The sequence below is a fragment of the Lissotriton vulgaris genome, chromosome 6 (assembly GCF_964263255.1).
Source record: "Lissotriton vulgaris chromosome 6, aLisVul1.2, whole genome shotgun sequence".
NCBI lineage: Eukaryota > Metazoa > Chordata > Amphibia > Caudata > Salamandridae > Lissotriton > Lissotriton vulgaris.
In genome coordinates this window covers 1,027,285,876-1,027,307,867 of record NC_141694.1, presented here as the reverse complement: position 1 = coordinate 1,027,307,867, position 21,992 = coordinate 1,027,285,876, and the positions used below count along the sequence as shown (strand labels likewise).

General features: G+C 43.9%; 1 protein-coding gene across 2 annotated transcripts in view; it reads left to right on the top strand.

Moving 5' to 3' along the window:
- The first annotated feature begins 526 nt into the window (after positions 1-526).
- LOC147708367 (uncharacterized) overlaps positions 527-21,992 on the top strand; it is a 493,742-nt gene continuing 472,276 nt past the window's right edge. For both annotated transcript variants that reach the window (XM_086927092.1, XM_086927091.1), the window contains exon 1: positions 527-958. In XM_086927092.1, coding sequence (XP_086783218.1) covers positions 917-958 — 42 coding nt within the window. In that variant the 5' untranslated portion in view covers positions 527-916. The remainder of the gene's footprint in view (positions 959-21,992) is intronic.

Genomic DNA, 21,992 nt, shown 5'->3' with positions numbered 1-21,992 from the left:
GTTTCGCGGACTTTCCTGGTCCCAGCCGGCGGCTCCTTATCTGAGCCCTGAATCACTCGTGATGCAGCGTAAAATTAAATAATTTAAGTGCGACAATGTTTTTTACCTCATGTTTTCAGGAGCACCCGGGCTTCCTCTCCTATCAAAACTGCGCAGTACCGAGCGCATGGAATACGGAGCAGAGGCGGCTCTGAGGACTGCCTGGGGCATTGAACGCGCGCTGCAAAGGGAACAAGGCCACGCCACACGCACACGCTCGCGTAATGCTGTCCCTCTTCTGTGAATTTTTGTGCATCTCATCGACATCGCGCGACACAGCCGCACATGGCAGGCGACACAGTAGTGTGTCGCGACGCAGAGTTTGGAAAGCTCTGCACTACATCAACCTTTCAGAGGCAGTCTCATGTCTCGTCTGAGCATGCGCATATAAACAGCATCTTGGTAATGAGCCGGCTCTGAGAGCTGCGAACAAAAAATATCACTGAGCATGCTCCTTCACCCCCAAATCAGATTCCGGGTCTACAGATCGCACTCTGCAGCCCGTCACTGTGTTACTTTAAGGGTCGTTTTGGATTAAGATACGCTGCTTTCAGGGCTCTTCTCTTGTCTGTCTGTCTGCTTTGTGTACCTGGGCTGCTTATTAGGAGCTAGGGAGATGTGCCGTGTTTCCCTGGCTTCTTTTCGTCTCTATCTTCCTGGACTGTTCTTCAACAGAGGATAGGGCGGTGAACGCGGATTTTATTCTCTCATCGGTTTTCATAGTGAGAGAGTAACCATAACCTTTTTTGCCCGTTTCTGTCTCGGTCTCCCTCTGTCAAAAATCGCGCTAGGGGACTGTGTATGTGCCTTGTCTGTCCCCCAAACTCTGCACAGTCGCATACATTTGAGAAGAAAAGCTTTCATCTAGAATATTACAATGAAAATCAGGAAAGGAATATCCAAGCGGGATTCAGAGGAGGTAAGCACCACTCTAGAAATTATCTTTTTGTTGCCTCTGGCATGAGAAATGTTAATTTACGTAAGATGCTATAGTAATGCATCACTTTTCATAGGCTTGAACGTTGAAGAAAGACGTTGGAATAATCCTTTGATGTGCACCCATGCACTAGTATTCTTGGTGAATCTGTCTATCTTAAAGTGTGTGAGATTGAGGTAAGGAGTGTACGTCTTTCTATGCGACTCTAAGTGAAATTTGTGCAAAGGCAGTACGTACATCAATGACAGTGCACCCATGCCACAAATCTACTCTACGAAACCTCACTGCAGACCTCTCACCTGCCGTTCTTCTTTTTTTGTCTTTCCCCCGCAAGTATCGAATTATTCCTCTCCTAACTATCCAATCTTCTTTATCCCTACCTTATAAATATTTCTTGCACGTGCGTGTATGTGGAAAGGGTGCCCAGTAATGAAAGCCAAGAAAGAGAGCGGGGAGAACATCGAATGTAAGCCAAAACATGCTTTATGATACTGTGCCTCTACTTCGCTTGTATGCATGTCACTCTACCAGCTAGCCACAACTGTAAAGACGTAAAATATGATTTTTGCTGGTGTGTTCTGCCCCCCAGTCTTTTCTTAAAGAGCCCAAATCCATGCACACTGGTGACTGTTGTTTCCAAGGCCAGGTTGGGGAACAGCCTTCGTTATTTTTGATTTTGTTCCTTTTGATGGGATGTGGACGAAACGTAAAACAAAATATATAGTTGTTTCACATAGGCAAACTTGAGAACACCGTGATCGCTATCCATGTAACTGAAAGAACTCAAGCGATACATTTGTGCTTACATTTGTGTGTGATACTGCTGCTCAGCTTGAGTGTGTGAGAGAATGTTGGTGAATGTTCGTGTGTGTGAGTGTCAGTTTGTGATGGGCTGAGCAGCAGCGAGGCTGCTCATAGTGGGGCTCTCATCCTGTAACATCATACTTGAAAAAAGATACCTGAAGATACTACGTACACCAGTCTTCTTCAATTTTACTACATTTTGGCGATGATCTGGAAAAGAACCTGCGTGTGCCACCTGTAGGACTACTGAAATTTGAAGTCTGAAGAAACTCCAAGGTAATGAACGTCTTGAAACTTCAAGCTATGGATTTAAAAGCATACTGGCCCCCCTGAGCCCCACCAGTGACCTTTAAATCAGTCGCCCCAACCTTAGTGGGCCAGTCCCTGCTCTACTTTCCTGCTCCCTCTCCTGCTCCTTAGTGACAGTGGTCCCTGCCTGCCACTTTGGGACAGTGTTTTCAGAAGTGCAGTTTCCAAGAAGAGCGTCCAATTCTTGCTGCCTGCTTGTCTTTCCTGCTGAAAGTGTTGCCATACTTTTATTGTATGATTTTTTTTTTAACTTATTGAGCATTGTTGATTTTGAGCCTATGTGCACTGTCCATGTCGATGTTTTTCGACAATGCATGCATGTCCTTACTTATTAAATTTCCTGAGAGGCAATTCAGAGTGAATATTTGTTTTGGGGGTTTGCAGTGTTTTCTCCCACGTTTACGTGGTTATAGCTTGTTCCTCTATAATTACTTGTCGCTGTATGGATATTGTAGAGTGAGTTGTTCTTCTCTTTTCATTCATGGAGTTGTTGACTTTCAGTTGTGCATTTACTTACCTTTTGTGCATTTACTCTAGTTCCGTGTGGAGTCCCTTCCACATATCACACCCTACTTTGCGTTGGGAGTTCTGTACATGTTGAGTGCTTAGATTCAGTGTAGAGCGTTTTCTGCACACCACACCCCATCTTGCGTTGGGGGGAGTTCTTTACATTTTAAGTACATTTTTGTGTGCCTGATTGGTTCTGTGTAGACTGTTTTCTACACATCACACCCTAACTTTCGGTTTGGGGAAGTGTATATGTGCTTACTTTATGTGCATTCATTTGCTTGATTTCCAGGTTGCTTCTTGTGGAGAAGTGTGGCTCAGGGGTTAGAGGTGGCAGACCGGAAGCTGAGATCGGCCCTGGACCAGGGTTCAATTCCCTGCCTCGGCGGGTCTTGGGCTCAAAAATTCCACGGACTCGATAATTCTCGCTCCGGTGCCTTCTCGACTCACGGGTTCACACTCTGCGACTCTGGGCAATAGCTTGCTTAATCTCCACAACGGCCACTCGCGGCGGGATGCCTGGCTTTCACCTTGTGGATACCCTGCCGGGGTTATCTCACAGGGGAATACCAGGACGGGTTCCCTTAGCAAGCGCTTAGATACCGACCTCGGTCAGTGATTTGCGCATATAAATACATGTACATTTACATTTTCTTGCTTTCGTCTGTATTGCACTTTTCCTCCTTGGACGTCAAGGTTCACTTTGCTAGAGTTGTGTTTTTCCCTTGCATATCAGGGTTTGCGTTGGGAGTTCTTTTGGTTCTGTGTGAAGTCCCTTCCACACATCACACCCCCAATTTGTTGTTGAGGGAAGTCTGTTTTTCCATCCATTTCTCTCATGTCAGGGTTGTGCAGGAAGTGTTTTTTCCATGTTCCGTGTGTAGTCCTTACACACATCACACCTCAACTTGGGTTGTTGGGGGAAGCTTTGCTATGATTGTGCTTGTAACTATGTTCTGTGTGGATATTTTCCACGCCTGCACACTGTTTTTGTTCTCTGATTGCATGGTTCCTCTTCACACTTTTGTTGTTGGCACCCTTGTACTTTTCTTGTGTTTGTTCTGGCCAGCTTACATAATTCTTGTACTTTGGTTTGTTGATTGTTAAGGTGTGGGAGTGTTGGTTGTGTTGTGATAAGAAGGGAGATGTTGTATTCCATTGTCTCTTCCTTCCTTCTTCATTGTTTCTGCATGAATTGGCCATCTTTAATCTTTCATGCTACTTTTCAGAAATATGCCAAGGTATTTATTTCTCGCATTTGTTCTGATCTCTATCTGAAAGTTTTCGTATTCCCTTAAAGTAAGGAGATGTGTTATACTGCTGCTCAGCCTGAGTGTCTGTGTGAGAGAATGTTGGTGAATGGAATGTTCGTGTGTGTGAGTGTCAGTTGGTGATGGGCTGAGCAGCAGTGAGGCTGCTCCTGGTGGGGCTCGCATCCTGTAACATCATACTTCAATAAAGATACCTGAAGATACTACGTGGACCAGTCTTCTTCATTTTACTACATTGTGCTTAAAAAATGAACATGTAAATGAGCGGAAAATAGTACATTTATTTCAATGTATTGTTTAGCTCACCACTTAAATTTTGTTCTATACATGTTTAGAAGTTTTGCATTCAAACTACATATGACAAACAGCGTAGTCTGTAGTATACAATTAGAGTACTTAGAGACACATTCTGGTCAGCTTATTACCTTAATGAGAAATGGGATGTCCTCGGATAAAAATGAGGCCTCGCATGGATCATACATTCTTATACTTGTTTTTGAAGGGGGCTGGGTCAGTAATTTTCGAAGGCCATCCTGAGGTGATCTAGGATGATATACAAGATTATGAGAGTATGCCTTGAGAAGCATCTGTGTAATGCAGTTCTTTTTCTTATGAGTGGGGTGATAAGTATGAGTTTTGCTTCCAAGTGTCCTAGATTCTACTGTAACTGTAACTGTAGTTGAGCTTATATAGCGCACAGCTACCCGCAGTGGGTGTCCCGGCGCTTGCTTAGGGAACCCGTCCTGATATTCCCCTGTGTGATAGCCCCAGCGGGTATCCACAAGGTGAAAGTCAGGCATCCCGCCGCGAGGGGCCGTTGTGGAGATTAAGCAAGCTATTGCCCAGAGTCACAGAGTGTGAACCCGTGAGTCGAGAAGGCACCGGAGCAAGAATTATCGAGTCCGTGGAATTTTTAGCCCAAGACCCGCCGAGGCGGGGAATTGAACCCTGGTCCAGGACCGATCTCAGCTTCCGGGTCTGCTGCCTCTAACCCCTGAGCCACACTTCTCCACCTAAGGGAATTACATTTTTGTTTAGGTAACATAGGCTCCTGAGGTGTAGAGCATTGTTTCTTTTTGTTAAAAATTAAACTAAATATGTAGGACAGGCCTAGTGGCATAACATTAGCCACCGTGGTGTGAAGTGGGGGGAGGGGCAATGTGCACGGGCCACCGGCCTGAGAGCTCCTTACTGGATCTGGTGCATGGCGGGCGCCCTCCGTGTACCTTGCAGGGGGGCCTCAAGTTTTGTTACACAGCCTACATTGTGATCAAGTTCCTGTTTTGCGTTATTATGGAGGCACCAATTGGCAATTTGTTTGCACTGTGTACTTTATACTTTTATAAGTTAGTAACTATGAAGTACTAACCCAGCTGTAAAGCTAAATTTTTCTAGGGGCGTGGCCTGTGCAACATGGGCGACTATCTGTGTTTAAATGGGGCTCCAGCTCTTACCCATGAAGATGCTGCCATTCTTCTTGCTAAGGAATGGAATGCACTTCAGCAGATGCCCAAATGAGCGAAATATTGGTGTGCAGTGGCTTCCAGCTAAAGGGAAGTGCTATTAGCAGACAGGCCTCTGCAGTGCAGTAGCCTGTCGAAGCTGTCCTCACCCTGTCCTGAAGCGAGTGTGGATGATTGAAGAGAGCACTGTCAAGACACAGCAGGGCTGCAATGAGCTGGAGCTAATGACGAGCTAGCCCATGGGGAGGTAAGTAAATCTGGCTGTGTGTCCGAGAGGAAGACAATGGTATGGAGGTGCACAGGGAGCTGATTTGCCCTGACTGCAATTGTGCATCCATGCTACTCAAGCAACGTGAAGGAGGCCGAGTGGTGGACCTATAATTGCTAATGACATGGCTGTTACTGCACGGTTGCTGTTGGCAGTGACTGAAAAGGGGTACACACCCGCCCACTAGTGCATCCAGACCCTTGAGTAAGGAGGGGAGGCCGCTAGTAAGCCCTGCAGTTGATGATGATGCGACTAATGGTGCATGACCATTGGATACATCGACTGGACAGAGCTAAGCACCTGTGTGCTGGTGTGCCTAGATACTTGAGCTGAACGAAAGAGACTGCTGAAGGCTGTGGCTGGACAAGGGTAGGCTCCTGCAGTGGCAGTGTGAGGTGCCTGCATGGACAGGAGACACAACCCCCATCCCAGAGTGCCTGAACCTTTTGTATGGAGGATGCATCTGAATTGTGAGTCACATAAATGCGGCGTGGAAGATGCACTCTGGCAAAAGCACATACTCCATCACAGAAAAACTGGAATGAGTACATGGATGGCTCTCCCAGAGTGTATGAGCTGATGAGGGGAACTGTGAGTAGCTGGCTGCAGCTGAGACCCAACATGGGGAATGAAAGCGAACCTCAGGGTGCTGGGTCACTGAAGCAACACAGATTCCCACGTAGATGCGACACTTGGGCCCTCCACAAAGACAGAAATAGAAGCTGGATAATTTTTAGACCCCACTATGTCCCCCTCCTCCTGCTCATCCTACTCAACAAGACTAAAGTGCATGAAAGCCCAAACCAGTGATGCCCATTGAATTACGTGGGCCCGATTGAACATGGGAAAGCCACAAGGTGCAATGCAACCTCCTCAAAAGCAAGGGAAACTTGACCATGGGGACAAATCTGAATGAGATGTAGACTCAACAGGTACCCAGCAAGAATTGAAACGTCTGAAAATGGCAGAGGGCCCAACTGACACATTTGATATGGTGCTTGCAGAAATTGTGGTATCCTATGAGGTGCTTGAAGCCAAAATAAATTGCCTGGCCAAAGATGTAAATCTCTTGAGAGCGGACTATTCAAAACTCTCTGATAGAGTGGCAGAGACAGAGCCGGTATTGGTGGTGACCTGCCCCACAGTGAAGGAATTACACTTACAAGTCACAGACCTATAGGCTAGGGTGAAAGTTTTGGAGAGTGGAAGACGCTGAGGAACGCTCCAGGAGAAATAATGTTCCTATCATAGGGCCTCCTGGAACAGAGTGAGGACCCTTCTATAGAACTATACATGGAGCAGTGGTTCAAGGAATGCGTGGAACCAAATGACCTATCTATGTTTTTCACGTTGTGAAAAAGCTCTTAGGGGTGCCAGCTGCCCCACATGACCAGGGATGCCCTCTAGGCCAGTGATGTAATAAAATCAAACACTGGTCCCCTTGGGGGAAGTGTAAGCCTCAACTTCCTTGGCAAATTACATAGGGTGCTCTATATAAGGAGTACAATCAAATTATTTACTCTACAATTATCTCGTAGGTATACAAATACATTGTATCATAAAACAAAGGTGCTCCCAGAAAAACAGTGCAGTGCAAGCGAGACGAGTGAGCTTGCAGTGCACAGTTTATATATATATATTTATATATAGTTCACAACAATGTCCACAATATCCTCTGCCTCTTTGTGGGTGGCGGGCTGCCGGCAAAGGTCGCAACCCTTGAAACTTCAAAAACCATTCAATCTTTATGTGAAAAGATTGCGCAGAGCCCCGATTTCATTTCAACGTGCTTTATTAGGTAAATAAAGCTGTGGCAAACTCTGCTCGACGCATTTCAGAACCGGAGTTCCTTGGTCACGGGTCAACAGATGTCGCTTCCTGTCAAATGATATAGTGCACAAACATAAACAATATCAAAAAAGGACTACATAGCTGCCCTGTCTGTGTGACTACCACTGCCGCCATCTTATACTGGTTATTTGTAACTGGATATATCACGTTTATATAATTTTTCTTTGTAGAGCTTTAACAAATTCATTTAAAAGGTTTACATATTTTGCAAATTGATGTGAACTTACGAAAACAAAATTACCAGAGTGCTGTTAAATCCAGCTACTCATATCTCAAGTGTTTAGACAAATGCCCAAATTTCACACATTTATGAGAATGAATCTACCCAAGTGGGTAAACAGTTCATATTCCACATTCCACCATTATGTTTATCTGCTCAAACAATTCTGCCCAAGTGGGCTATAATCACCAAAAGTATACGTTATTCCAATCATTCAATATAAACCAATCGAGTGGCTGAAACTGCAATTATTCACAACAGAGCATAGGCTGCGTCTCCTATAAAATACATCAAATGTGCACTTAAAAATGGTCTTGTACCAAAATATTTAAAAACAGTATAAGCATAATTTCTCAGAAGGCAACACAGCGACTTTCAATATATATAGAACACTTTAGAAACTCCAAAATAATCTCAGCCGAGATGAACTGCTAGCTCTTCATCTTTATTGGTGCCCCCTGGGTGCATAGTTTCGTATTTTATTATTAAACGTGATTACAATCTACAGAATTCCTGTATCCTGTTTCCCCCTCTCTCAGAGATTGGACTTCTATCTAGGGCACAAAATCTTAACAGATTGGTGTCTTTATTGTGTCTTTCATTGAAATGACGGGCAATAGGATATTGCCTGTCGTCATTTGTTATGGCGCGCATATGTTCCAAAATGCGCAGTTTGACTGGATTTATAGTACTCCCAATATACACTAATTGGCATGGACATATTAGTGCATATATGCAGAAATCAGACTTACAGTTTAAGTGTTTTGTAATTGTAAATGGTTTTAGAAATTTGGATAACCTAATTTCTTTACAATTTGAACTATTCTTACAAGCTTTACACATAGCACACCGGTAGAATCCCCGGACTTTAGATCTTACTTCTTTCTCAGGTACTAGCGTACTTCTACATAATGTGTCTTTCAGTGCTGGACACCGTTGAAATTTAATCATTGGGTAATTATCAACACATTTTGCCAGAGTGTCATCTGTGCTTAACACTCTCCAAAATGTGTTTAGCCATTTCCCAACATCCCTTTCTTGGTTGCTGAAGGAGGTAATGAATCTAATAGATTCAGTCTCTGTTTCTGTCTATTCCTTTCTTATAAATAGTTCTCCTCTTTGTATTCTTTTCACTTTTTCGCATGCTTTCTTGATAACTTTCTGAGAGTAGCCTCTCTCTTCAAGTACACTCTTCATTAAGTTCATCTCTTCTGTGAATGCTTTTTCAGAGCTACAATTGCGTCTGGCTCTCAACAGTTCCCCGTAGGGTATACTGTTAGTTAAATTTACAGGGTGGCAACTTGATGCATGTAAAATGCCATTTCCTGACGTAGTTTTACGAAATAGCTTACTTTCTAATTGATTCCCATTAGTCTTAACCACCACATCCAAAAACTCAATAGGGTCTTTATCAATAGTACAGGTAAACTTAAGGTTAAGGCTGTTTTCATTAAGTGAATCAACAAATTCCTCTGATTCCACTTGATTCCCTTTCCAAATGCAAAATATATCATCGATATTCCGGGCCCAGAGGACGACATGATGGTTAAAGGCACTGATGTTGTTCGCCACCTGCTCTTCCCACCAGCCCAGGTACAAATCTGTGTAGCTGGGGGCAAAGCAGGTCCCCATCGCCGTCCCCCGGGCCTGTCAGTATATCACATTATCAAAAATAAAAAAGTTATTTTTGAGACAGGTTGACATCATATTGAGTAACATCTCCGTGTGCATAAGAAAACACACGGATCTGTCTTTCAAATAATACCTACTGGCTTCAAGGCCTAACTCGTGTGGTATGCAGGTATATAAGCTATTCACATCTAGTGTTAATAGCAACATATCTGGTTCCCAAACTACATCTTTATCATCTTAAAAAAATGTCCGGTGTCTTTAAAATAAGATGGCATTTTTTGCACATACGGTCTAAGAAAGTGGTCAATATATTTTGAAGTATTTTCGAACATACTGCCAATCGATGAAACAATAGGACGACCTGGTGTGATGTTCTTGTTTTTATGTATTTTGGGTAATAAATACATTGCTGCTAGTTTTGGATGTTTGCAGTATAAATATTTGTATTCATCCCCAGTGATCAAATTTTCACTCTTCCACTTATCCACATTACTTCTGGATACATCATTGCTATTCTCATAAGTTTGTCTATCACTTTTTGTGTACCTTTCTGTGTCATTCAGTTGTCTCCTACCTTCCTCTGGATACATAGTAAGGGGCCACACCACCACGATCCCTCCTTTATCCGCTTTTTAGGTCTCGACTATTCTATTCCGCAAGGAATAAATAGACTAGAGTATTGTGGGCCAAATAAGCTTTGAAACCATTGTGGATTACCTCGAATGCATGTGCACATGCACGCACTTTTTACCATTTGCTCCCGAGCCGCCTGCCTCCCACTTCAAAGGGATCCGCTCCCCAGCCCACTGCTTCACACTTCACGGCCGCCAGGCCGTGTCTCGCATTTCTCCTCCCCCCCCTCCCCACAGCAATGCCAAGAGCTTGTTTTACGAGCGCGGCCGCTCACTTCTAAAATGTTGGTTTCTTGTAAATATAACCTTTCTCATGCCACCTCCTCTGTGCGGTCCTTTCTTGAGGCATCTAAAAATATCTCCACAACTGCCGATAGCTGGCAAACTCTCCTGCCTGCTCAGCTTTCAGGCTTCAACAAGAGAGAGTAGGGGAAAAACATATCTGGCTGTTTCTTCTCTATGTGGGATTTAAAAGCTCCCTTGTTTTACTTTAAGCGCAAGGCGCGCATGCGGCCAATGCTTGTGTTAATTAGCGTGGCCTTAGCGCGATCGCTTTCACTTTCACGGCGGCCGCGCTTGTCTTTCAGCGCTTGTTTGTAAAGGGTAGAGTATGTCTTTTGCAACCGATACCAACTTCTGGGGTACATTGCCTTTTTCCCCAAAATCCCATCAGTGCCTGATTTCATTGAATGAGCAGAACAAAGGGATTAACAAAGGTCACTTAATAGGCGTGGTTATGTATAGTGCAGGAAAGTGACTATCAGCTTTACTTTGAATGAGACGTCACTGCACCTTGCTGTAAAGGTCACTTCCGGGGTTGTGGTGATTTCTTTCGAACTTGTCGTGCCGCATACTTGGCTTTGGAATCTGCCAGAAAAGCTCTGGGTTGCGTGGAGTGAGTGGGTGTGCACGCCGAGTGCTAGTCTGCTGCTAGCACTGCTGCCGCGCCATTTGATCTTTTGCATGCCCATCGCCCACTGTGCCTTATACCTTCAGGCACAACCTGCCTGAATTATATATGTATATATCCCCCGCAATGCTTGGTTTCAAACTGTCGGTTTATTTATCTACTTTCAAGCTGGCAACCATTCCTTCCTTGTCCTCTCACGCTTGACCGATCTGGACCGCGGTTCTCACTCTTCCTTGCCCTGGCCTATTGAACCTATATTTTCTGCTTGTGCCTTACCTCTTTAGGCACACCCCGCTCCTTATTTTATATATTCCTCCATGCAGCCTAGGCTGGACAAGCATGTGACACAGCGATTCCTCCTGTTCTGTTAAGCACCGTTGCTTCTCACACGCCCGGTCCTTTCTCTCCCGCCGTCCAACGAAACCACAAACGCTATGCACAGTTTTCATCCTCTTACACATTGCTTTTAGTCACCATCTCTGTTTTCTCCCCTCTTTTTCTCTCCCTTTACCACCATTATAAATATACTAAGCATCCTGCCTTTAAAATTACGACCCCGCTCCTTTACATTTCCTGCAGTCATAGGCAGCACATTTCCCCCACTTGCAATAAAATTGAGTTCACCTAACGCCACAGTTTACCACAAATGCAATCACGGCCTGGGGCGCTCCAACTAACATAAATTAACAAGTTGCTGTGACAGAGCTTCGAGGAACCACACCAGCGATGCCATATATGAACAGCAGGCAGCCACAACACATCTCCCCAACTTTGTGAGGAGGAACGAGGTTACAACTTCAGTGTGCGCTTCTTCGCAGCCATGCTTTTAGGGCAACTTTTCTGGGCGCGCAGGGCCCATCTGTTATTAAAAAATGCTTTAAGTGCAACAGAAAACTTCTACCAGGGCCGTAATGTCATTGCGTTCAGGGGCCTTACATGTTATCACGTGCTGTAGCATTATATTAAGCTACTGATCAACAGTGCCTACTCCTGCGTATTCATTTTGCGAGGGGGACAGTGTTACGACTACAGTGTGCGCTCCTTCACCGCCATGCTTTTGTTGGAATTAGCTTTAAACTTGGATGTAATGTTATTGTGTACAGGAGGCTTACATAAAGGTGCTGTCACAATGTTTACACGCACTTAACTGACCTTGCGTTCCTGGCTTCCATTTACACTTGAAATGTATATGTAATAGAGTACTGAACAACTTTGCGAGGTGGGACGGGGTTACGATTAAAACTGTTGAAATTAGCTTTAAACTGGGATGTAATGTTATTGTCTACAGTAGGCTTACATTAAGCCGTTGTCACAATGTTTACACGCACTTAACCGAGCAGTTAACAACTTTGCCAGGGGGGACGGGGTTACGACTGCAGTGTGCGGTCCTTCGCCGCCATGCTTTTAGGGCAACTTTTATGGGCGCGCAGGGCCCATCTGTTGTTAAAAAGTACTTTCAATTCAACAGAAAACTTCTACCAGGTCCCTTATGTTATCGCGTTCAGTGGCCTTACATGCTATCACATGCTGTGGCATTATATTAAGCAATAAAAAACACTACGGTGGGGGAGGACCTCGGGGAAATTTATAGACCTGGCTCTGGATACAATCCCCAAAGAACCTACAAACAACAAAAAGTACCAGAGGGTCTCAAACCAAGCACCGCCTAGAGGTGTACGTTAGTTGCCCAATTCACCACAACACCTAATCACCCACAGTTCAAAATTGATTCGCACAGAAGGCTCTCAAAGGATGAGGAAAATACCCATCAGTCACCATACGGATCCGCCCTTCATCATTTGGGATTTTATCCGGACCACCCGTCTGAGAAAGTCAGTGCCACGATCAAAGGTTGACCCGGTGGTAAGGAGGTCCCTTTGGTGGTATTTTTGGTTACAGTGTGGTCTGCCACTCGATGTTAATGAGTGGGAAAAGACATGGGACTGGGGTGTGCAGTGCAAGGAAAAGTGAGTGAAAAAAGAAGAAACCAAGACAAAAGAGTGTGTTAAAATTGGTTTAGAAAAGCACAGAACAATATTTATTCTATGTGTGCTTTTAATACCAAGGTTAAAAATATATGTGACCTTAAGCAGTCTGGTTATGTAGACTGCCTGAGGTAAGGTTGGTCGACATGTTTCAGCAAACATGGACTACTGCGTCCTTGCTACAGGACTACAATGCTAAGGCTACTGCACAACGTGAATAAGTAATAAAGTGAAAAAGGTGACAAAAGGAAATATAAGACAAGTGCACACGGTCACCTGAATAATCCAAATGCCCTTACAGTCTGTGTCGATCACTGTGGAGAGAGAAGGGGTGTGGGTATCAGGTTAAACTGTCTGTATCCTATGGGCTATGAAATAAGTCCATAATCTATGGATCAATATTAAAATCACACTCAAGAGGTTGATCTATTCACTCTTATTATTACAGAGTCAGTTGTTATTCATTTGGTAAGAAACATCATTATCCAAATGTCATCCAGTTCTTACCTTGATCTGTAAGGTAGACTAGCCTCACCCCACCTGGCAGCGGCTCAGGGGAAAATGAAGCACCGCTCTAAAAAACATGTGAAACACATGTAAGTCACAGTGTGCACAACAAAATACAGAACATCCTCTCTTGTCAATAACCGGAAGTGAACGGGACTTGTATCTATATCTAGTGCTGCCGTTCCCCAAGGCGACGGAGAAAGACCTCCGCCGCGTGGAATGGACTTGCTCGGGAATGGAGCAGCATAGCGAGTGATCAGGAAGCAAGGAGCTCGTCTTACCTATCCGTCGGTACTCCGAGGCCGGCGTCCTGGCCGACTGGGGAGGTACCGGACGGCAGGCGCGAGGCTGTCTTTAAACGCGCTGCCACTGGTAGCGTGATCACGGGGTGCGCATGAACGCGCGTTGTCATTGGTTCTGCTCGCGTCTGTGATGCAACAAGCACGCCCATTGGCTAACCCGACATAGACCTCGAGTGTTGTTGGTCGGTTATCGGGCTTGAAGTCAAGGAAACCACGTGGGCAGTGGAAGTAAACACACATTCAAACGCATCTAAGCGAGGTCAAATGATAGGGAATTTAAAGGCCAGCGCTCATTACGTATTATCTATTGTAGCCTCATGTTAAATATTAGGTCTGGCTATAACTAACCCTGTAGGGTATTACATACAAAGCCAATGTGCTTGTACAATAAAATGGACAGGTGTTAGTATCCTCATATACAAATATGTGGGCATGACCACACGGAAGGTCCGAATAAGGATATCAGAGCACAAAAGTACCATCCGTTGTGCCAGACAGACTGGTACCTCCCCAGTCGGCGGCGGAGGTCTTTCTCCGTCGCCTTGGGGAACGGCAGCACTAGATATAGATACAAGTCCCGTTCACTTCCGGTTATTGACAAGAGAGGATGTTCTGTATTTTGTTGTGCACACTGTGACTTACATGTGTTTCACATGTTTTTTAGAGCGGTGCTTCATTTTCCCCTGAGCCGCTGCCAGGTGGGGTGAGGCTAGTCTACCTTACAGATCAAGGTAAGAACTGGATGACATTTGGATAATGATGTTTCTTACCAAATGAATAACAACTGACTCTGTAATAATAAGAGTGAATAGATCAACCTCTTGAGTGTGATTTTAATATTGATCCATAGATTATGGACTTATTTCATAGCCCAAAGGATACAGACAGTTTAACCTGATACCCACACCCCTTCTCTCTCCACAGTGATCGACACAGACTGTAAGGGCATTTGGATTATTCAGGTGACCGTGTGCACTTGTCTTATATTTCCTTTTGTCACCTTTTTCACTTTATTACTTATTCACGTTGTGCAGTAGCCTTAGCATTGTAGTCCTGGTCCTGATGAAAGCAAGGACGCAGTAGTCCATGTTTGCTGAAACATGTCGACCAACCTTACCTCAGGCAGTCTACATAACCAGACTGCTTAAGGTCACATATATTTTTAACCTTGGTATTAAAAGCACACATAGAATAAATATCGTTCTGTGCTTTTCTAAACCAATTTTAACACACTCTTTTGTCTTGGTTTCTTCTTTTTTCACTCACTTTTCCTTGCACTGCACACCCCAGTCCCATGTCTTTTCCCACTCATTAACATCGAGTGGCAGACCACACTGTAACCAAAAATACCACCAAAGGGACCTCCTTACCACCGGGTCAACCTTTGATCGTGGCACTGACTTTCTCAGACGGGTGGTCCGGATAAAATCCCAAATGATGAAGGGCGGATCCGTATGGTGACTGATGGGTATTTTCCTCATCCTTTGAGAGCCTTCTGTGCCGAATCAATTTTGAACTGTGGGTGATTATGTGTTGTGGTGAATTGGGCAACTAACGTACACCTCTGGGCGGAGCTTGGTTTGAGACCCTCTGGTACTTTTTGTTGTTTGTAGCATTATATTAAGCTACTGTTGAACACTGGTTACTCCTGCGTATCAACTTTGCGAGGGTCATAGTGTTAGAGTTTGCGTTCTCTGGGCCCGGTATAACAGGATGAGGGCATGTTCTCCACTGTTGAAGTAAATTCTTGTGGGGCTCACATTTGATCTTAAATGTGGTGCACAAATAACATACTGGTCCGTACTTTTAAATGCGAGTGAGATTAACCGTAGGGAGAAACCACATGTACATTTGACTCAAGCTGCTAGGTGTGTGTAAGCCTAATTTTATTTTCTGCTTCTGAAAACTGGTACTCAGTGTCACCAGGAGGGCTCCGAGATTCTGAAAACTAAGCTACACAATTTAATACCTCTGTGCGTTACTTATGTTCCTTCAACAAAGAGTGGTTTGTATTTGGGTTTTGTTGGTTAACAAAACTGTTTTTTAGGAGATACATTATAAGTTATACCTGTCATTTTTTCGGTGCCTTTTTTAGGTCTCGCCTGAGCCAGAGCTTTCTTTGCAAGCCCTTCTTTGCCCTGGAATGATCTGTTAATGTGCATTTCTCTGTAAATCTCTTGGTTCTGTTGCGTGTTACCTCTGTTTCTTTACTATTGCATCATGTTTTGCTGATCGTTAATCACAGTCATGTTATTTATCTAAGGCACATTGATGAATACAAAAATCAACAAACATTTCACACACACTCACTCACCCTCACACACCCTCACCCCATCACCCTCACAACCCTCTCACCCTCACTCACCCTCACCCCCCCACACACCCTCACCCCCTCACCCTCACCCTCACACCCTCACCCTCACACCCCTCACCCTCACACCCCTCACTCACCCTCACACACCCTCACCCCCTCACCCCCTCACACCCCCTCACCCTCACACCCCCTCACCCTCACTTACCCTCACTCACCCTCACACATGCTCACACAACCTCGCCAGCATAGCGTAACAAAGCATAGCATAATAAAACATAGCATAGCTTAACAAAAAAAGCATAGGATAGCAAAACAAAACATAGCATAGCAAGACACAACAAAGCATAGCATAACATAACAAAGCATAGCATAACATAACACAACATAGCATAGCATAATATAACACAACAAAGCATAGCCTAGCATAACAAAACAAAACATAACAAAACAAAGCATAGCATAACATAACACAGCAAAACAAAACATAGCATAGTATAACAAAACATAGCATAGCATAACAAAACACAACAAAACATAGCAGAACAAAACATAGCATAACATAACAAAACATAGCATAACATAATATAACACAGCAAAGCATAGCCTAGCATAATATAACACAACAAAGCATAACATAGCATAGCATAACAAAACATAGCATGACAAAGAAAGCATAGCATAACATAACAAAGCAAAACAAAACATAGCATAGTATAACAAAACATACAATGGCATAACAAAACACAACAAAACATAGCAGAACAAAACATAGCATAACATAACAAAACATAGCATAACATAAAGCATAGCATAACAAAACATAGCAAAACACAACAAAACATAGCATAGCATAACAAAACACAACATAGCATAGCATAACAAAACAAAGCTTAGCATAGCATAACAAAATATTGCATAACAAAGCATAGCATAGCATAACAAAACATAGCATACCAAAACATAGCATAGCAAAACAAAACATAGCATAACAAACATAGCATAGCAAAAGAAAGCATAAGATAATAAAACACAACAAAACATAGCATAACATAACAAAACATAGCATAACAAACCACAACACATAGCATAATAAAACATAGCAAAACACAACAAAACATAGCATAGCTTAACAAAACACAACTAAACATAGCATAGCAAAACAAAACATATAATAGCATAGCAAAACATAGCATACCAAACACAACAAAACTTAGAATTGCATAGCATAACAAAACATAGCATAGCAAAACAAAGCATAGCATAATAAAACACAACAAAACTAAGCATAGCATAGCAAAGAATAGCATAACAAAACATAGCATAGCATAACAAAGCATAGCATAGCATAACAAATCAAAGCATAGGATAGCAAAACATAGTATAGCATAACAAAACATAGCGTAGCAAAACAAAACATAGCATAGCATACAGCATCACTCCGCACCACAACAGCATCACTCAGAGGCACCACAACATCACTATACGCTACCACAGCATCACTGAAGGCCACAGCATCACTCGCTCGCCATCACAACGTCACTCATCGCCACCACAGCATCAATCTGTGCAACCATTCAACAACACCAGGTTCACATATGTTCTCTCAATGTTTAAAGCTTTATTACTAAAGTAACAAAAAATATGTTAATATTTCACTTCTGTTCTTGGATTTTTGTCACAATAAAATACACTGAATATAATCTTCACAAAAGTTATTTACAAAACTTTAAGCTAGTGACATTATAAATTACAATAACTTTCATTTAAGTATTAATTATTGAAAAAAAATTAAAAGCCATTGTTATTTGTAATATCAATACATGTAAGTCACGTAAATACAACACATATTGCATTACAAATGCTATAGGTGTCACATTTACGAAAGTTATAACTATTGGCATTGTAAATGACAAAGCTATTAATTTAGCTATTTTCAAAAACAAAACATAAATGAAAAATCTGTCATTAACAATACCAATAGCTCAAACTTTCCTAATGCGAGACCTATTGCATTGCAAATGCTTGTTTAATTATAGTAATTAAAAAAGCTGATACTTACTGTGTTAAAATCACTATTACAAGTATACACTCATCCATACAGTCACTATCACAATCATTGACTCTTATGTATAGTTATTTATATACACCAAGTCTCACATACACTGCCTTTTATTTTGGTACTTTCTTGGAGATGTACCACTGAGACATATATTCGCTCACAAAAACACCTATAAACACGCTTAGTAACCCAAACAACTGTTACTACATGCACTCTTAAACTCATACATCTAGTCAATCAACCACTTACACATCTATGCACAGTTACACACCCCCCACCCAACCACAGATACACTCAGTCTCCCATACAAATACTCAGCCAACTAAACAATAACTAATATAGACACTCATATAGTTAGTGACTAACTGATGCAGCAGGTTATACAACAACAGAGACAGTGATGCACACATTCACATAGTTTAGTTACTAACCCATGTATTCAGTGAGACACTTTTAATTACTCACTTAAACAGACAGTCAGACAGCTAGTAAATCCTCCATCCAGACAGTTATATTTCCACTCAATCTTCAATACAGATTGGTATATATATAATACATATTTAAATTACAAACAAAACCACATTCACTGGATGATGTCATCAGTGATGTCACTGATCATGTAATATGTGACATCATCAGCAGTGCATTGCGGGCGTGCAAGTTATAGTTAACTATAACGGAGGAATTTCTATGGTTTTGTACGAGTGAAATGTCCAGCTAACTATAACACCCCTGAAACCTATGGTTTTTTCACTGTATATATATATATATATATATATATATATATATATATATATATATTTTTTTTTTCCACCAGGTGCCCCAGGTTTCAGAAACGCCACTCCAAAGAAGGATGATTTCACCAAACTTTATTTAACAGAACCACGAAAACAGCCTACTGGTTTCTGTCCCTTACGCGTTTCGCTGCACATGCAGCTTAATCATAGGGGGAGGGGGGATGACAAAGTCCGGGCAAACTCCACTTCATTTTCCCTCAGTGGCATTCACTCTCCAGTGAGTTGTATGCCGGGAGTTGGAGTCCAATTATGCCCTTCCAATAGGGTCCAAAGTTTTTGTCAAAGTTTTATACACCCCAATTTATTTACAATATTTACAGCCCTCCAGTGGGCCTCGAGGCTGTTTCCTTGGTTCGAATTGTATTCCTTCATGCTGGCAGGCTGAAAAGATTCCCAGCCTCGCAGACCTGCTCCCAGTCTCAGGCGGTGCATCTCCCGCGGCTAGGGGCCGCCGCGAACAACTCTTCCACCAGGTGCCCCAGGTTTCAGAAACGCCACTCCAAAGAAGGATGATTTCACCAACCTTTATTTAACAGAACCACAAAAACCGCCCGACTGGTTTCTGTCCCTTACGCGTTTCGCTGCACATGCAGCTTAATCATAGGGGGAGGGGGGATGACAAAGTCCGGGCAAACTCCACTTCATTTTCCCTCAGTGGCATTCACTCTCCAGTGAGTTGTATGCCGGGAGTTGGAGTCCAATTATGCCCTTCCAATAGGGTCCGAAGTTTTTGTCAAAGTTTTATACACCCCAATTTATTTACAATATTTACAGCCCTCCAGTGGGCCTCAAGGCTGTTTCCTTGGTTCGAATTGTATTCCTTCATGCTGGCAGGCTGAAAAGATTCCCAGCCTCGCAGACCTGCTCCCAGTCTCAGGCGGTGCATCTCCCGCGGCTAGGGGCCGCCGCGAACGATATAATATTGTAAACCAGTCGGGCTGTTTTCGTGGTTCTGTTAAATAAAGGTTGGTGAAATCATCCTTCTTTGGAGTGGCGTTTCTGAAACCTGGGGCACCTGGTGGAAGAGTTGTTCGCGGCGGCCCCTAGCCGCGGGAGATGCACCGCCTGAGACTGGGAGCAGGTCTGCGAGGCTGGGAATCTTTTCAGCCTGCCAGCATGAAGGAATACAATTCGAACCAAGGAAACAGCCTCGAGGCCCACTGGAGGGCTGTAAATATTGTAAATAAATTGGGGTGTATAAAACTTTGACAAAAACTTCGGACCCTATTGGAAGGGCATAATTGGACTCCAACTCCCGGCATACAACTCACTGGAGAGTGAATGCCACTGAGGGAAAATGAAGTGGAGTTTGCCCGGACTTTGTCATCCCCCCCCCCCCTATGATTAAGCTGCATGTGCAGCGAAACGCGTAAGGGACAGAAACCAGTCGGGCTGTTTTCGTGGTTCTGTTAAATAAAGGTTGGTGAAATCATCCTTCTTTGGAGTGTTGTTTCTGAAACCTGGGGCACCTGGTGGAAGAGTTGTTCGCGGCGGCCCCTAGCCGCGGGAGATGCACCGCCTGAGACTGGGAGCAGGTCTGCGAGGCTGGGAATCTTTTCAGCCTGCTGCATGAAGGAATACAATTCGAACCAAGGAAACAGCCTCAAGGCCCACTGGAGGGCTGTAAATATTGTAAATAAATTGGGGTGTATAAAACTTTGACAAAAACTTCGGACCCTATTGGAAGGGCATAATTGGACTCCAACTCCCGGCATACAACTCACTGGAGAGTGAATGCCACTGAGGGAAAATGAAGTGGAGTTTGCCCAGACTTTGTCATCCCCCCTCCCCCTATGATTAAGCTGCATGTGCAGCGAAACGCGTAAGGGACAGAAACCAGTCGGGCTGTTTTCGTGGTTCTGTTAAATAAAGGTTGGTGAAATCATCCTTCTTTGGAGTGGCGTTTCTGAAACCTGGGGCACCTGGTGGAAGAGTTGTTCGCGGCGGCCCCTAGCCGCGGGAGATGCACCGCCTGAGACTGGGAGCAGGTCTGCGAGGCTGGGAATCTTTTCAGCCTGCCAGCATGAAGGAATACAATTCGAACCAAGGAAACAGCCTCGAGGCCCACTGGAGGGCTGTAAATATTGTAAATAAATTGGGGTGTATAAAACTTTGACAAAAACTTCGGACCCTATTGGAAGGGCATAATTGGACTCCAACTCCCGGCATACAACTCACTGGAGAGTGAATGCCACTGAGGGAAAATGAAGTGGAGTTTGCCCGGACTTTGTCATCCCCCCTCCCCCTATGATTAAGCTGCATGTGCAGCGAAACGCGTAAGGGACAGAAACCAGTCGGGCTGTTTTCGTGGTTCTGTTAAATAAAGGTTGGTGAAATCATCCTTCTTTGGAGTGGCGTTTCTGAAACCTGGGGCACCTGGTGGAAGATATATATATATATATATATATATGTCCAGAAGCTTTCCTCCAAGAAGAAAAGAAAGACCACAACAGGGGAGACGTTGGAGACACCTTTATTTCCAGAACAGATGGCAAATGGAGTTCAAAACACCCGCTGTGGCGAATGCATCTCGGCGTCTTTAGCCTTCTTCAGCGCCGTGGGTGTAACGGTCAGGAAGCAGGTGAGTATCCCAGAGTTAAATGTCCTGCCCCATCCTGCTTCTGAAAGAACTGCTCCGCCCCCTAAGGTAAATACCAATCGCCTTGACCTTCATGTAGACACCTCATGGACAGCGCCTACAGGTCCCAGCATGCACTTCTTAATGCTGGTAGGAAATGCGTGGGGTGGAACAGCACCGCATGGAGCCCCAATGTCCAACAGTCCCGAAATTAGGTGCCCCCTCGAGTCCCCAACCGCATAAACCACCTTGCTGCAGGATTCCTTTCAGCGGGGACAAGGCTACAATATCACCTCGCCCAGCGTGATGGCGAATGCCATCAACACCGCTCCTCCTTGTCCCGGGCTTGGGGGTGGGCTTTGCTTGTTCCTGTAGCCAGGATCGAAGAAACACCGAAGTGGACCAGTGAAACCAAGGCCTCTTGGAAATGGGGGGTCCTTTGAAACGCGATACTGGAGATCGCGCTAAATTGAATGTTCAGAAGCTTTCCTCCAAGAAGAAAAGAAAGGCCACAACAGGGGAGACGTTGGAGACACCTTCATTTCCAGAACAGATGGCAAATGGAGTTCAAAACACCCGCTGTGGCGAATGCATTTCGGTGTCTTTA